Source organism: Argiope bruennichi, chromosome X2, assembly GCF_947563725.1.
Source record: "Argiope bruennichi chromosome X2, qqArgBrue1.1, whole genome shotgun sequence".
Lineage (NCBI taxonomy): Eukaryota > Metazoa > Arthropoda > Arachnida > Araneae > Araneidae > Argiope > Argiope bruennichi.
In genome coordinates, this window is record NC_079163.1 from 14,911,805 (window position 1) to 14,930,407 (window position 18,603).

The following is an 18,603-nucleotide window of genomic DNA, read 5'->3' on the forward strand; positions in this document are numbered from 1 at the left end:
ATGTTTTTATATTAAAATTAGCAAACAAAATTATATTAAAATTAGCAAACTTTAAAATACACGTCTAAATATATCCAGAATATTTGGAAGTCATAGCAGCAATCCGACATTCATTCACATTCAAAGTATGTCAAATATAATTTTAAAACGAAAATATTAATTTAAATATATATCGAAAATGGTAAAATTCTATTTTAAAAAATACACTGCATCATTTAGACAATCAGTGAGAGAATTTAACAACTGATAAATTTCTAATTAAAAGACAAATACATCCACATAGCTTTAGAATTTCCGGAGATCAAATAAATAATTCATATATACATGAAGACCATTGATTGACAGTTTTATAACCGGTACGGAAGTGTCCAATAGGGAAATGTCATGCAATCTTCGATGTCAGTTTTAACACCACCAGGAGAACAAAAATGGTGGATCTTAAGTGAACTCTGATATCGAACCTGGAACTCCAATTGAAACTTAAACTACCTGAAATTGAATAGTTTAACCGATGCTAATGTAGGAAATCAACAAAACGTCGATTAGATGGCATAAAATTCACAATAACAATATGTTGAATATATGACAATTTTGACTATGATTTTCTTCTTGCTTCTGCTTTTAAAAATAAAACTATGGATCAGATAAGCATCTAAAGAAAGATCGATAAACAAAGAAGATCAGAACCATACATGACGGTATAAATTAAAACCTAATAATTCTTTAAATACATAGCTCAATTCACTACTCTGAGATATAAAAAATAAAATTGTACAAGTCCCTCCCATCCACACACACACCCTTTTTTTTCCCTAAAAAATCCCTCTACTACTCCATAAATTATTACATAAAACAAAATTAATTAATTTGAAAAATGATAAATTTCGATTCTGAAAATGCTGAAATCTGCATTTCCGTTGAAAAGTGCCATGTCTATCATTACAATGAATGCCCAAAAAAAGAGATTAAACAAAATTACATTAATTTTCGAGTGACAAAAAAAAATTATATTTAGAAATAAATGACACACATGCAACATTTTCATTTCGTTGACATTTCCTGTGTATAAGTTCCCCCCGCCTTTTTTTTTTTTTTTTTTTTTTTTTTTTAGGAATCCAGCTTTTATGCTAGTTTTGCGGTATGTATATGAAACATGGTTTCATTCTGTTCTTTAATTTTATCTATGAATGCCTCCTAACACAGAAAGTTATTTTATGGCTTCCTACGCATTTGTAAATCAAAAAAGAAAAAAAGCATCAAAATTATTTCTTAACTAATCTTTTAAAATCTGTATTTAATTTTTAACTTTTATTTTACTAAACCGACCACAACTATTTGGCATATTAACTAACATAAAATGATGCAGAAACATTATCGGTGGTTACCTTATCACGCTTTAAATTTTCAAATCCATCAGAATAATATTCAAATCTATTTTACATGTTTCCTATTTTTGCTCTTTGAACAATCTCTGCCATTGGCTAATGGTTAATGGCGGTATAGAAGAATTGTAATACGTACGTCTGAGTTTCCCTAGGTCAAAATAACAATACTAAAATACATGGCAACAATTTAATCTTCATTACAGAAGTACGAGATATTTCGCATTTTCAAATTATTTTTTCTACGAGAGGAAGAAGGTTAAATTTCAAAGGTTTTAAAGCGTTTACGGCAAAAATAATAAAACCCATGAAGGTTTCGAATCTGTGAATCTTGGGAGTAAGATTATATTTGATCTTTGTTTTCTTCAATGTTTTCATGACAAACTGAGAAAATATTCACCCTATCATTAGTACTTTTAACATAAAAATGACTTCTTTAGAACTGCTAATCCTTCAATTGTTTTATTCACAAATATTTATTAAGGAAACTTTATTACACAGAAAATTCTAGGATTATTTTTAAATACAAGTTGTTGTTTTTTTATTTTTTAAATACAAGTTTTTTTTTTTAATCTAATTTTATGAGTGTCGATGAGGAATTAAATTTTAAATGGAAATTAAGTACGCGATTTCTCTATGTTTATAGAAACATATAGAGCGCAATTTGCTCTGCCGATATATATTTACTTAGTAATTGTTTTATAATTTGAGCTGCTTCAGAAGACTTGTTTCCCATAATAGAATTACTCATAGTTGGTCATTTTATTAGTACCGAGTTTTGATAAAAACTATAAAGCTATTTTTACACACACACACACACACAAAAAAAGAAGTTTGTGAAGTTTTTCAAATCCATCTCTAATAAAATAAAATAGTTGGATTTTACAAGAAATAGAATTTCTATGCGAAAATTCGGCAGCATCTTTCATGATAGCTATAAATTTTTTACTTTTACAAGTTCAGACATTTTTGCAATAGATTCAATTTTAGACCATTCAATTAAAGAAATAGTTAATATAACAATAAGAAAAGTATTTGTTTTGAAAGAATTAAATCACGATAAATTAATTTGTCCATCCAGAATAAAATTATATCAATCCACTTACACAAGCAATAAAAATTTAACAGCTATTAAAAGACAGCCTTTAATTATGATAGAAATTAACCGTACGAAAAGTTCTCATAAATCTTAGTTCCATAGAGAAACTTAATGAAACATTCAAATGTATTAAATACTCTTGATTCCATAATTTTTTAAATGGCTCATAAAAACAGTTAATGACAGTCCAAAACTTATTTCTTACGTTTTCAAAGTCCCTGAAGTCATTAATTCGGTTATTAGGACCAAATATTTTCCTTTCGGTGGCAAATCCATTTCCCAATAGTCATAAAATCTAACAATGTTTGGATTTTGAAGTCCTTTCAACATTTCCGCTTCTTCTCGAAACCTTTGGCGTTCATTTTTGTTCAAACGTTCCTGTAAATGAAAAATAAAAGCATATAATGACATATTATAAATGCATACAGTTTATTTACAATTCTTTCTAGCTATTGAAAAGCTTAGAAAGTAAAATTTTTGTCCCCTTGTTTACTTTTTGCTTAAACAATAACGAGAGAAAGAATTTCTTCTCTTATTTTTTATTAGATGCAGCCCGAGATATAAATGTATCTACCATATGCCATCACATCTACTGATTCAATATTCGTTAATATTATTAATTCAACACGTATTTCGATATTCCTATAATTCAAATAAATTAATAAGGTAATTAATGCGAACTTTTTTTTATAGCATTAAGTGTTTCGAACGTTTATAGTGCAGGTAACTCATTCAAAATACTTGATTTTTATAATATCGACCTTCAACTGTTCAAGTTCGTTTCATACACGACATCCTTGAAAACATGATAGTAGATTCAAAATCACTCTGCCATAAAAAAAAAAGACTACAATTTTGCTGTATAAGTATTTAAAGGAATGACTAATAAGGCAAATAAAAAAATTATTCAGATAGAAATAGTTCTTTAGATCGAATTCATATTATTATAAGTGCGGATTTTTACCATTAACTTCGATATTTTTAGCATGGAATATCGGAATAGCAGTATCTTCATCTAAAATTCCATGACTCCTTTATTGGGGAATGGTTATGTGAATTAAATAATTTTCTTGGGTATTATTGAGAAATGGACCTAATGCCTCCAATAACATGGATGTAATCTTAATGAAACCAAATAACGATTACAAAAAGAGTTCGAGAATGTTGAAATATACTGAAGCAATTTCCGTCGAATTGGACAGATAAAACAATAGTTATAATGTGGGTGAAAACGACGCAACGTTAAAACGCGCACTTTGGCATATCACGTCGTGATCTCGACATAAAAAACGCAGCTAATTAATCGATTTTGAAAGAAATTACTTTTAAATTCTTCATAAATTATTCTTTAACGATCTGCAGAGCAATTCTGAAATTTTCCTTTTTTATTTGAGTTTGGAGGAGATATGCATTATGTCGTATTTTAGCAATTTTCACCGATTAAGCTTAGTCTGCAATATCGCGTTCCATTACAATTTGTGTTCCTTTTGATGCCTACTGGCAGTTTTTCGAGTTTGCCACCGAAGTATCTGAACATCTTTACATACTTAAAGAATCCCCCCCCCGAAGGGAACCTCAGAAATGAGGATGAGAAGCTCCTGGCTTGGTGGTTGGTTCTCGGCACCCTGGTGGGCACAGAAATGGAGGGGGTCGGCTACCTCCCATCGATGACGGGACGTGCTTCCCATGGGAAGAGTTGTACTGTGACCAGTGATGGCCCTTAGGACTCAACCACAGTTCCCTCTAGAGTTGCTGTCGCGTTCCGGTCAAGCAGATTTAATCTGAATGCCTTTATTAGGCGGGGCGGAGTAGCTAGTGTGGTTGCATAATTAAAGAGGCACAACATATAAAATATTTGCAACACACTTGAAAAGGTTTATTTTATTTTTAAAAAATTTCCAAAATGTCATAAAAACATGCGTAATTCATTCTAACACTTCCTTAGAAGCAATATTTAATAGATATGCATAACATATTAGGTTAATCCATTTTTTTTTGTTATATTTTACTTTTAAGGCATTACAATTTGAATTTTTCTACAGAATATTCACATTCTCCTTGGGGTCAATTATTATATTTATAATTTATAAAGCAAAATTATCAAAATCAAGTGAACATATCAAAGAACAAATTTTTACGATAATTTAAGTATGAAAATGATTTGTGACTAACGATGGGTGAAACAACAAGTGCAAATAAAATTTGGCCAGCCAACACAAACATGAATATAAATAAAAAAGTAAAATGAATTCCATTGGGATCATTTCCATGAGCTCACACTAACATTACAGCTGCGCCAAGGCATTCCGAAAATATACATATACACCAGTTCAAAAAAAATTTATGCATTTGCTAATTGACGTTCACAATAATATATAATATTTCCGCTGCATGTAATCCAAACGTGTTCTGTAAAAGAAACGGATTATAAAAAACTGGGACGACCAAAATAGTTAAACCTCAGAAAAATATCAATCAAGTTTTCAAATTGTAAGATGGCTTAAGAAAATAATAAGTAAATGTTACAATAGGAAAAATTGAAATTTTTATGAAATTAAACGTGAAGATAATTATTCAAATGAGATTCATATGTATCTAAAGACGGCTCATACTTCATATACTTTTCTTGACTTTAAAGTATATATATGATGAGCAAAAAGAAGCGCTGGAATTTTTTATACGATATTATTCAACAATTTCCACTTAAATTTTATGAATATGAGTGTTTTATTTTGTTTCCAGAATTTTAAAACATTATATAATGAAGATTGAAGCAACTTGGCGTGCAAATCTAATCAAGCATACTTTTCCAGATTTAATCACAGACGAATCTATGTATTAGATACATGTTGAAACCTGCCAAGTTGTAAAATGCCACATGATTTAGAATACTTAGGAAATAAAAGAACAAAAACATGCAAGCTTATTTATGGATTCTACATATGATTTAGTTAAGAAGCTTATAATATGATCTATCCGGATATGATATTCTAAGTTCAACTAATAGTATAATTCAATTATGTAATATTGGTTTTTAAATTATACAGTAATTTATGTGCATTTATCCGATTGGTCTTCCAGGCACACCTGGAGTAAAAAGAAGGAGGGGAAAAAAAGATTTCTGTAACACTTCGAGACCTCAGCATTTCCATAAATATTTTTAAATAAATCACTACTTCACAAAAAAATAAAGACATTTAAAAAAAAAAGCCACATATATATAAATGTGGTTGATATTTGTCATACAGACGTGATTACTTTCTCGCTAAATGCAAGCCCGATAAACATAGTTAATATCTAGAAGAATGTAGAAATCCTATACTGGAAAATTTTGAGTCGGTCATTTTTAATTTTATCATTATTCAAATTTTCCACATCATGAACAACTAATGATATTTGGCACTATCATTTATTGGCTTTTGATGCTAATTAACAATGAAACTTCCAATGTAATTTAAGAACCATAATATAATAAAACAAATTTAACATTCTTTGAACCTGTAGCTTTCTATCATCACATTCAAATTTCGATGAATGATTTTTGAAATTTATTTTATTATTATTATTTTGGTAAAGGTTAAATATTTTTTCTATGAACAGATTATATTTTTAAGGCAATAAAGTTATTTGAAATGTTTAATCGTAAAATTTTATATTCAGTTTATTTCCTTTTGAAGACAATTGGGGTTTTTTTTGTTTGTTTGTTTATTTGTTTAAATTTCCTCCTGAGCGTTGGTTACGATCTTATTGATACTATTTGTCATTTCTACTATATACAAAACAGAAACACAACAAGAATTTCTGTTAACAAGTTGGTCGCCAAAGACAGTTGGTAAATAATACAAGTTGTAAGTAACTGCACAACAGTTCATAACATAAATCGATACTAATAACTATAGTAATACATTTTTAATAAGCTGATGTGAATGTTCGAGAAAGTTTATGACCCATTACTGTAACTGGTTAAATTGATAAAAATTTTCAATCACTAAACGAGAAAAACTGAAAATCACGTGTTTCCTCTCGAAAGATGGATGAAAGAAGAAAAGCAAGAGACAGAAAGAAAAAAAGAAAAAAAAGTAGGCAAAGCAAATTATTTCCTGATTGCAGCAATCGTCATGCACTTCGACAGAATGCGTCACCTTGTCTATAAGTTTATAAGAGAGGCCACAAATGATAACACACGTCAGCGAACGCAAAAGTAATATGAGACACACCACACTGCCACCACCACGAGCTCCTATATCCTTCAGCGACCAACCGTCGTACAGCGAAGGCCAAGTTCGTTTTACTAAAGACAAATGAATAAGAATACTGACGCTTCCAAACTTCTTTTCTTTAATGATGCGGCTGGTGTATATATCCTAAAAAAATTCATTCAGAAAATAAAAATTACTGGCAAGGTCTTATTCTTTAAAAAAAAAAAAAAAAAAAAAAACACTATCATCTTTGACAACAATTTCACAGACAGTGGAGGGGGGGGGACTTCCTTGTTTTCGTAACGGATTAAAAGGAAGCAGCTGATTTTGAAGTTCTGAGCAGGTGAAAACTGAAGTGATGAAGTTCAACGGTTTCAAGTTAATGTTTTGCCTTTATACTATGAACGAAAACAATGAGATAAAATTTAAAAGAAACTTATTCATACAATGCAAAACAAAATAAGAATTTCAAATTCCAAATTAATAAATTTAGAGAGCAAAAGAATAAAATTTATAAATACATTTGTCCAATAGTAAGAAAATCTTATAATTTTAACCGTCAATAAATTATACCATTTCATTTTTGCTGTGTTTTTTTCTAGAGTTATTTTAATCATTTGATAAAGGGCCCGTTCCAAAATTCCAGGCAGTTTTCATAAAAATTAACTACAAGATATACATTAACACATGTTTAATTCTTTAATTAACACGTTAAATGTCGCATGAAAATTTCAAGGTGTTTTACAGTGAAAAAATAAAACAAGACATATGATTGGCAACACTCTAGTCAAAAATTACGCGAGTTAAATACAGCTCATATGGTAATTGACGTGTTAAGAAATGGAACAGTAATCTAATTTTATTTATTCTTTTTTTATGCCTCTGATCTAATTTGATTGTCGTAAATAGGTGTTTTTTTCATAATCACATTTCGCTCACACGAATAACTTCTTTTTATTCTATTACAAAATCGATTTCAGCAGAATTGAACAAATTCAATTTATGATTTAATGGATATACGTCAAATCTCGACTTTCTTTAATAAAATCGAGATTCGCTGCATAGATGATGACCAGACGACTTTTTCTATTGAAATTTACCTTAAGTTATAGAATATGAATGAAGAAATGTCGAACATTTGATTTGTGCAAACACACACACACACACACACACACACACACACACACTTCAATAAAGATGAGTTGAAAATCTGAAGCCGCCGCCGCTTTCTGATATCTAAGTTACGTCATAAATACATGCCCATAAAAAACGTATACATCTTCTGTAGGAGGGTTTCCTAAGTTAATCCTTTTAAGACTGAAGGAGCATTTAAGTACATTCAAATCCTCACAATTTTTAAAAATCAAAGGGCTATGTAAAAAAATTTAATGGCTATACAAACTGTATTAACGATTCTTTTTATATTCAATATATTCATTCAATTTAATTAACACTCTTAACTATCAAATTGATATGTTTTCTAACGATAAGTAACCAGCGACTAACAAGGTCTCTGAAAACATAAAAATAACCAAAAATAAAATAAAACTCTTACCACCAGCCGCTATTATGTTTGAAGTGTCAAGTCATCTGCAGTCAAACAACTTCATTTACAGGTTTAAAAAATTTTTAAAGGCTGATTACATCACGATTTATCTTATTATAAAATAGTAATATAATCAGACAATTGACACCAAAATTAACTGAAATGGATAACAAAAAAAACATTTAGAAATCTTTCCATTTATATATTACAAAAAGTAGCATTGTTTTTCGCAGCTGAAAATATATTAATAGCTAGAATAAAAAGAATTTGATACTTTGACTTTTAGTATTTTATAGATAAAGAATTCTTTCCAATATTTCAATATAATTAAAAATGAAAGGACATTTCAAATAATGTTCTGATTTTTTGTTTTCCGTTACATTCCATAAAAAAAAAATAGATCATGATGCCATGTCATGCTCATTATATTTTCGAAAAAAAGAAAATTTATCCTCTTTTTTTTTTTTTTTTTTCCTGAATACGGGATTGAATATATAAAATACTGGGAAAATGCTTTTACCGATTTAAAACATATCTAATCTTTCTTAAATCTTTAAATAAAGCATTAAAAACTTTAAGTAAAAGAGTATTTGAAAATTAAATGAATATTTCAAACAAAAGGTAAAAATCCATTAAACCAACCTACTAAAATAATTTACCTCGCTATCGTAATGATTCTCCAAGATAAGGGAGGGGAAAATATAATAATTCTCCAAGTTACATGATTAAACTGAGGCGATATATAAATGTCCCGTCACAGCATTTACTAACAATACAAGACGAACAGAAATAATCGTGCAGGCTGAAAAGGTTCACGATTATCGGTTCACAAATTGAACCGATAATCGAAATACAAAGATAAAATTAGACAAAATTATAGTTGAATTTATCATTTTGGCAAACCTCCAAATCTTAATTGTCGTCTTCCCCATCCCCACCACCTTAAATGCTTGCGTGATATCACGACAGTCTTTCGACCAAGAGAATGAAAGGATGTCGCAGTTATCCCACGTGATTTGCCTCTATGTCAACAGACTGCTCGATTTCCTCTCCCTTATTTTTTCATTCTCAACAACGCACTTATTAAGTAAAAAGGCTACAATAGGCCACATTTCGAAACAAACGAATTGACGCCGTAAGTTTCAGATCGACAAAACTTTTGACACCGATAAGTAAGGAAACGGAACTATATTTATTTCATCAACATCTTCCAAGAATCGTTTCAAATTTCAATGCGATTTAAGACGAAAATAATTGGTGTAATATCCAATGTCTCAGTCAGGATGCTTGAAATTTGCAATTTTTTATAAATCGAAAAAAATATATATAAAAACTTTCAATTAAAATGATTTTATTGATGTTAATGATTTCAAATTCATACAAGGTCAAGTAAGAAAGGTGAGAATTAGCTTTTACATAATCTCATAATAACGTTTAATTAAGCAATGTCTATTAGTAATGCATATCGAGAAACGTGATAAAGCCCGAGTCTGTTATTTTATTTGACTCTTTGCCAGTGACCGCGACGACACTGAGGTGTTAAAATCATCTTCACTAGTAATTTACTTTTCACTTGAGACATACTAATAATAGTTTTAAACAGTGTCACATTAATTGCAAGGGCATCATGGTTTAAGGTAATATTAAATTTTATTTATTTCACGTCGCCTTCTACATTCTGTTTAATAAAATTTACATCCCATTTTAAAAACACATTATGGATATTTTAGAATAGACCTAGTGATTCTGAACTATAATCAGAGATGAAAATGCAATCCAAGTCGATATTTCTGTCCTTTACGTGACTTCATCGAGATGACGCTGAGCCATAATGAATTAAAAGTGCATCAGGCGCTAGTATGTGGTGGAGTCGAGTCTCGAACTAGAGAACTTCGGTCCCGAAGCCGAAAGTCAATCCTCATTCTTATACCTTTTATGAATTATTGGTTTATAATTAGTACTTAAAAACGCAATTATGTCCATGAACATAAATTTCTATCGCTCATATAGAGTCAGATTGAGAATATTTCCTAATTGATTATCATGGGTGATGCTATTGCTATCAAATGGTCAATGAATATTGAATTTGTGCAGGCATTAATAGTTTGAATCTTTATCTAATAATCTAGACAGAGATCCAAACTATTAATTAACCAATGTAATGTGTCATTATTTGCCACTAGAGATTTGAATACTATAAATTGAATTTTGCACGTAGCTTTTGAGTTGTACTTTTATTTTTCTAACAATTTATCTCTCATTAAACATAATCAAATAAATCTCTTTATTGCTATTCGTTTTGTAAAGAATAGTATATGCAGGCCTTTAAAGGCATATGCATAAACAGTAACAGTATATGCATGTTTTTTCTTTATCATCATGCATTACAAAGTTTGAAAAGAAATTTTTTTAAAGTTAGGATATTGTGTTTGAGCCAGTAGTCCTGCTGTTTTATAGACAAGCTTCAGTTTTTTCAATACTTTATCTTTTATTAGTAAATAAAAGTACTTTTCTACCCGGAAAGACAGCTTTTTATGTTTCACTCAATCCAATACGGCTGCAGGAATTTTATAATAAAATGAGTCAACTGAATCTTATTCTGCGTTAAATAAAAAAATTTTGGCTTTAAATCCAACCAGTTTCATTTTCCATTGTAATTAATTTGTAAATACCTGAAAAGTTCAACAAACATGATGTTCAGGGGTCACGTTTAGTACACAAAATTGTTCCGTGCATTTACTTCGAAAAATCCATCGAAATCTGTAGCTTTAATATACGTCGCTCCGATTCTCTGTTCAAAATATTGAAATTTAGCATATGTATGGCAAATTTTCAGAGATTTCCGATAAATAAAGCCTAAAAAGATTTCTACAACGTTTTTAGAAAAATTGTGGATTTTAATTTTCGCATTAAATTGAATGGTTTACAACTTTAAATAAATTAAAACTCGAGATGGGATAGTAATTTAATCGTTACGCGTCTGTCATCTCTAAAAAGCTGTTTTTAAGACTTGTCGACAAATTCAACGAATTCTTTAAACTGTCTGCCACAATTAAGACACAAACAAGAAAACCTCCAGGCAGAAAATTCACCAACTGAATGTCAACACCATGCTTGTGTTTATTTTGTTTATTTTTTACTTGTCTTTATTTTTTAAGTAAGAGAGTAGGATAGATGAGGGGAATAAAAAAAAAGAACCCGTTCTTTCTTTTAATCGTGTCAGGAACAGAGCCAAATGCACAAGAGCTTGAGGCTTACCCGTAACAATTTTCTTGAAAGAAATAGAAAAGTTTATCAACACTTCAGTCTTTCCTGACAGAACTATGAAGAAGCTAGATATTTTATAATTCAAATAGCGAAAATTTAAAAGGGAATTTATGTTACATACCATGTTTCCTTAAAAAAGTGAGGGTAAGCAAAACGGTCTCAATCCATTAATACAATTACTTAGAAACATGATTTTTTTTAAAAAATATCTCCTGTTAAAAAGTAAGAAGTTTTGGCAATCTTAATTATCATTTGATTTCAAAAGAAATTAATAGTAACGCGCGGTTACAACATAGTATAAAGGGAAAAAAAAATTCGTTTATTAATTTTCAGCCTAATTTCGGCTTGAAACATTAATCTATCGTTACATACAGAAGATCCACAAAGCACGCATTAATTTTATAATACGCCCGACCGATAGGAAAAATGGCTTTCCGTTTAGTTTCCTTTCCGCAAGCCGTTTGGTTCTCGAATCCGTTATTATAAAATGTAAGATTAAAGCTTCCAGTAAAAAACTTTTCACTTACATTTTATCAAAAACTCAACTGGACAAAATATATAAACTTTTTGTGTGCAAGACCTGGCATCCATCTAATTGTCATCTTATCAAATCTTTCATTCAGTAATGTAAAGTCGTTTATATTAATTTGTCGGATTAATGATCACTTTAAAGCTATACGATATAATGTAGAAAAATTTAGAAATTCGCTGATAAAAGCAACGCTTCAAATAAGAAAAACTTGGTAAATAAGATTCCACTGCCAGAGCATACAAAAGAAATATACAGCTGTTTTCTTATCCCGGAATTAATAAAAATGCATTTAACTTCGAAATTTCGAATGCGGGGGGTAACGATTTGCTATGCAGACAATCTATAATATAATCAACCAAAATATAAAAAATTCTGATGGCAAACTATATTTAAAGTCGTACTTTTTAATATAAAAACTAACTCTCTTAATCTACCTTTGTCATTCCAAACTATGTCTTTTTTTAATGAATGGTTTGTTATCGGAAGCAGCAGTCTCAGACCTTTCATATCACTATTGTTTAGGAAATCCTGCTATCACTATCCTAGAAGGATTCTTTTGAGAGAGAAAGAAAGTATCCCTAACGTGAAAAATGATTTAAATGAAATAACAAGCTTAAAATAAAGACAAGAAACCACGCATGATGTTTACTGTACGAGTTGACCATTTTATTCGCAGATCATGGAGCACCAATGAGTGCATTAGTTAAACTGAGACCAACTCGTCAACTTGTATGTACGAGAAGAGGTGGAGATAGGTATGCTGCTCTATTCTATTCTGAGAAAATGAAATAAATTTGCTCATAACAACTTTCGTGACACAGACCAGTAATCATTTCAGTAAATGTGCCTTTGTCTTGAATCGTCTCTGAAACCTCCTCATTACCATAACTTATAAAGGAGAATAGATATTTCGCCCCTTTTTTTCCCAGTCTGTACGGGTACGAATTAAAAAAGAAAGAAAGAGAAATGTACGCGATCAGAATACGAGCATATGGAAATAATAAGAAACAATGCTTTTTTTTTTATTTTCTTAAAAATAATAATACAATGAAAACACATAAATTGAATTTTCGGAATTTAATATCACTTAAAATACATCTGCAACATATATCAAAATAACAATTGAGCTTCATCGAGTTTTTTTTTTTCCTTCCGAAAATCTTTCCGAAATTAAGAATAGAACTGAAATATGAATTTCTTTTCAATCAACCTATGTTTTAAATCGTGTAAACGTTATTCTAATATCGCCAAAGCTACTTTTTTTGTTCAACTCATTCCGATGGCAGTAGTCAAAGTGAAAAAAACAAATTCATGTCTAACCAATTAGAACTCAAAATCTTCGGTTGTATGACTTTTCCGAATGGGACATTTCCGTACCAATCATAAAACTGTCAATCAACAGTCTTGTTTACAAGCCGGTTGTATTAATGATAAGAATCAATTCTATAAGAGATTGCAACACTGGCTTGTACAGACAGCATATATATACACACACAGACAAACTGACTTAAGCTTTTTCCTTATGTTTAAGTACCAGAATTTAGTTAAAATACCAAAACATTTTCTAGCCCAACATTCTTGTCAACAACCAATGTTTTTAGCAAACCTAGACTAATCACTCCCCATACCCTTTTTTTCAAGGAGTTGCGAATGATTTATTGGACGTTAATGACCCGTATGGAAATGCCCGGTACGGATGAGTCCCAATACCAAATTTTTCAGCAAATATGTATAAGTAAAAAGATCAGACGTTTTTCCTTTCGATGAAAGTAGATTCATTAATGCAAATAGCCCCCCCCCCCCGCATACACATAAGCTTTATTCTATTTAACAATGGTCACAAAAGAACAAGAAATTTCAATGATAATTAGCACTATAGAATCAGCATCATGTTAATATCAACGCGTGAGCCACATCATTTAAAAATACGTGTGATATTCTGCAATCACTAAATGAACAGAGCATCATGAACAGAAAATCCGACTGCTGGATATTAATGAGAGCTCGATTTGATCTGAGAATTTTATCTTCGAGAAAGTACACAAAAATAAAATTAACACAGAAAAAATATAGCACAAGTTTTATATAAATTTGTTATTTAATAATTTAATTAACAGAGACTTTTGAAAAAAATCCAATAAAAAATTTTCTAAGTTCCTCTATTTTCAGAAAAATAAATGTGAAATCCAGTGTGCTGTCTTAATGGCTCTACAAACTGAATGGCTGCAATTTTGCTATCTTGCAGCTGTATGTTTAAACGGTTAAAATATAGAATTATTTTATGGAAGTTCTAAAAATTTTCAGTTTTGTATTAACTATCTCTAGATGATTAATAAACTTAATATAAAAAAGAAAAATATAAAATAAAACAAATAAAGAGAAAATCAAGGAAAAAAGTACCATTTTTCCTAAGTTCTTGATTTTAAAATTTAGACAGTAATTAATTTAAAATAAAGACATAAGTGAAATCTCTTATAACAATGATGCGACTGAAAGCAGATGATACGACTAATAGTCATAAACATTAAGTTCAATCTTGCATTACCAAGTGCAATATTAAAATATGTATTATTTTCTTTTAAGCACGAGTTTTACGAAATAGACAGCTTCAATAGGAGTCACAAACAAAACCTGATAATAGTCATTGCCAACATACACATTTAAATATCTATTCAAATCTACATGAAAGCTAAAGGGAAAAAGAAAAGAATCCCTTTCTATTAATGAACAAACAAATGTGTGAAAATAAACGTTTGAAGGTCAGTTGCTAGATTGCAGTTCATATGAAAAGAAAAACTGTAGTGGTAGTTCCTTCGTGCAACTGCATGCACAATATCTATTATTTGAACAAAAAGAAAATATTTTATCTGAAACCAGTTTAAAAGTTATTGAAAACATTATTATTGACGGGTTACAAGGAATGCACACAAATTAATAATATCATACCTTTGAATACCTAAAACAACGGTGTATGAAACGTTGAAAACATGTCCTTTAATTGCTATATTTGTTTGCAGGTATTCCTTACTGATGCTTAAACTTAATTATATAAATGTATGCGAAATAATGCAAAAAAAAAAAAAAAAAAAAAAATCAAATATATATGTGGAATGTTTATTCCTTTAGTCTACGTAAACAACATTTGAATATATCTTCTCACGATTTCACGTTACTGATTCAATTTGTAATGTAAGGCTTGCTTGCTTGCTTGTTTGTTTGTTTCTTTTTCCAAGTTTACATGCATAATTTTATAGACTTCGAACCTTTGACATTTATAAGACCAAATCGATGCATCCAACCGTCTTTAAAAGAGGAGGAGGGAGGGGGGAAATAGAAAAGGCCGAAAATTTCGTTCAAAGGTTATAAAAATTGAAAGGAAATAAAAGAGTCTTTAAAAATTATCTCATAATATAATAAGAAATATCATATAAAATTTCATATAATAATGTGCTGCATCGAACCGTTAGTTTTAAAAAAATCAATGTTAAAATCGATTCTAAAAAGAACTTTCCATCGGATATAAAAATTAACGAAAAAATTTTATATCAAGTAAGATAATTGACAAAAGTGCACCCACCATACGTATATTAAAATAAATATAAAAATAAAATTATTTTGTTCCTCTTGCGCAGAAAAAAAAAAAAAAAAACTCTTTTCAATCTAATTAAATGAAACAAAGAAGAATACAAGCATACGAATTAAACAAAAGATTTAAAAAATATCTAAAATAATGGGCGCATTTCAAGAAAATTTCAGAAAACTTAACAAGCTGCTAAACAACAACAATAATAACAAAAACAATATAACACTCTAATATTACTAACGAAGTTTTTTTTCTTAAGTAACTGCTTTATTAAGAAACTTGATTCTTCTTGTATCATTTTTGAAAGATCATCAATAAAAGGCAAAATCTCTAAATAAAAATCCAAGAAACAATAAATTGAAAATTATTTAAGTTCGAGTACTGATTGTAGAAGAATATTAGAAATTTCTTCCCTATCTTAAACAGGGCAGCTAATGCCGTAATATTTTTTCCCCCTCTCTTCTTGTCACAAATGGCAGACAGGTGAACTATCAAAAATTCTCATTTTTCTGAATCCTGATAAAAGCTACCAATTTCATATTCTTCTTTCACGGATACTTATTCTAGAAATGCATGAAGTGAAAGCAACAAGTAAAATCTAAATATATAAACCCTAAATTTCAATTCCTTGATTCTTTTCCTTGCTGTCCCGCATTTCTCCTATTCTAATCGGTGAATCACAAACAGGTCCTCTCCAAACTTAAGTAGGTATGTCAAGGATATGCTTTACAATTGCTCCACTTGCAAAGCTGGATTTAGAAAAAAAATCAGCCTTCTAACTGATATTTCTGGAGTTCCAAACATTATGTCAGCATAAATATCTGGCGTTTCCTAAATTTTCACTCTTTTAAAGATATGGGATGCAAGGAGTAGCATACATATATATGTATAGGTGCACCCACTAAGTCACTTAAACCGTTCGACTTCTCAGCTGAATACTTCTTTCAAGTATTGAGCTAATGATATATCAGAAGATTGCAATCATACCTCATAAGCAAAGACCATTTTCAGATTTCAGGCAATTAATGAGAAAGGAATAGTTATTTTCAATTTTTCCTTCAAAATTATATATTAATGCAATATAAAGTTATGAAGAAGTTTCTTGAAAATGTTAGTGATATATATATAAATAGAAAAATAATAATAAATAATAATAAATGCGAAATTAAATAGCTAGTATGTACTCTCAAAACTAATTTTTTCCTTACTATACTATTCAGAGAACAGCAAAAATTATCCAGACTATTTCTTCATTTTAATACAATTAAATTTTAAAAGTATAAAGGATGTCAAAATATAATTCATACAAGAAATATTTCTATGCATATTGCTATCTAAGACACAACATATACTTGTTTTTACTTTAATCATTCGATACCATTCTGTTTTAAAATAAACATTAAATATATTTAACAACATAAAAATTACGTTCACCCTCCCTCCATAAGATGCATCATTATAAGAGTTGATGCCTTTCACTAAAAATTCCAGTCTAAGAAAGAGAGCATGCTTGCACATGGGAATACCCGAGTATTTTTCATCTTCAAGTGCAATGTCAGTAAACAGTAACAAACAGAAGACGTCACTAATGCCAAGTGTAGATTTTCTACCTGATATCCAGATACAATGTTACCTTTCACAGCTGGCCGTAGGCGTAATTATAGAAAAACAAGCTATTTAAAGAGACGATTAAAGCGCACTTGAAACGACCCAAGATAAAAAGGTACATCTTCAACCCTTCTTGGCGTCAATGTCGATCTTGAAATGAAAGTGTAAAACTAGAAGAAAAGATGCCGACTTTGGCTGAAGAACTGCTGACGAGGGGAACTAGTGGCAAAGCTTAACCCTTTCATATTAGGGCATTTCACTAGGGAAGTGGATCATTGTTTACAACATATTTCTTTTCCGTTAAAACAAATAAGTGAAGCGATCCAAAAAAAATCTCTGCTATTTAAAATCCAAACAACATTTTAAGCTCTATCAGAGCAAAAAAGCAGCAATAGAGAATAAAAAGAAAATGATATACATTATTTATATATAAGCATTATGTAAATACAAATTAAATTACCATTTCTTACGTTGATGAATTTGTTAGTTGCTCCGGTTTCTCGCGCTGTCACCCTACCTCTAAATCATGAAAGTACGGCGAGTCAGCAGCCCGTCTCAACACTGCCTTAAGATATAACTGCTGAACTTTTCTTCCGTATTTCGAAATATTTAACGGAATTTTTTTTTAATTTTAAATTTATATAGGATTACTCTTTTAAATAAGAAGATTATTAAAGCGGTATTTAATATATCTGAAAAGGGAATAAAAAGAAAAAAAATCTGAGTCAAAAGTTTTTACATTAACGTTTCATAATGAAGAAATATGAGATATTCGACATGGCCACAATAATTTAAATCAAGGTTAAGTGACTTAGCTGAAATCAAAAATGGGTTTCCTTTTTAAAATTCCTAAACCCCTAGAAAACGAGAACATTTTTCACACGACATAATTTAACCAGTTAATTGTTTCGACCTCTTTGGAAAATGTGCATCTAAAATGTCATAAACATACATATATTATATAAATATAATAATTATTTATAAATATAACAATTAAACTATTATATAAATATAATAATTGTCATTGAATAAACTCGTCATAACGCACAATGTTGTACTTTTTCCATGACAAGTATACTCGTCTAAAACAGTTAACTGTTTAAGGTGCATTTAACACGTAACGAAACCATCAGTGATCTTTTAATCATGAAGTCAAACATTACCATAGGGATATTAAAGCCGCGCTTTTAGAATAGAGTTTATTGAATACTGTACTAGGATATCGGTTGGTAATAAGCATGAAGCATTTATTAATTCCCAAGTTTAGTTACACTCCATCACTTTAATTATTTCCTTACACGTCTCATCCATATTCGACACTGAACTTACTCGCAACGTTTTTATTCGACTTTGGAATTTAACAGCTAATATGTTTGTTTGTTTTTTT

The 18,603-nt window shown here is 29.8% G+C and overlaps 1 protein-coding gene across 3 annotated transcripts in view; it reads right to left on the reverse strand.

The window, feature by feature from the left end:
- The window catches only part of LOC129960139 (serine/threonine-protein kinase WNK1-like), a 177,632-nt gene that overhangs the window by 89,347 nt on the left and 69,682 nt on the right, over nucleotides 1-18,603 (reverse strand). For all 3 annotated transcript variants that reach the window (XM_056073316.1, XM_056073315.1, XM_056073314.1), the window contains exon 3: nucleotides 2,687-2,859. In XM_056073316.1, coding sequence (XP_055929291.1) covers nucleotides 2,687-2,859 — 173 coding nt within the window. The remainder of the gene's footprint in view (nucleotides 1-2,686; nucleotides 2,860-18,603) is intronic.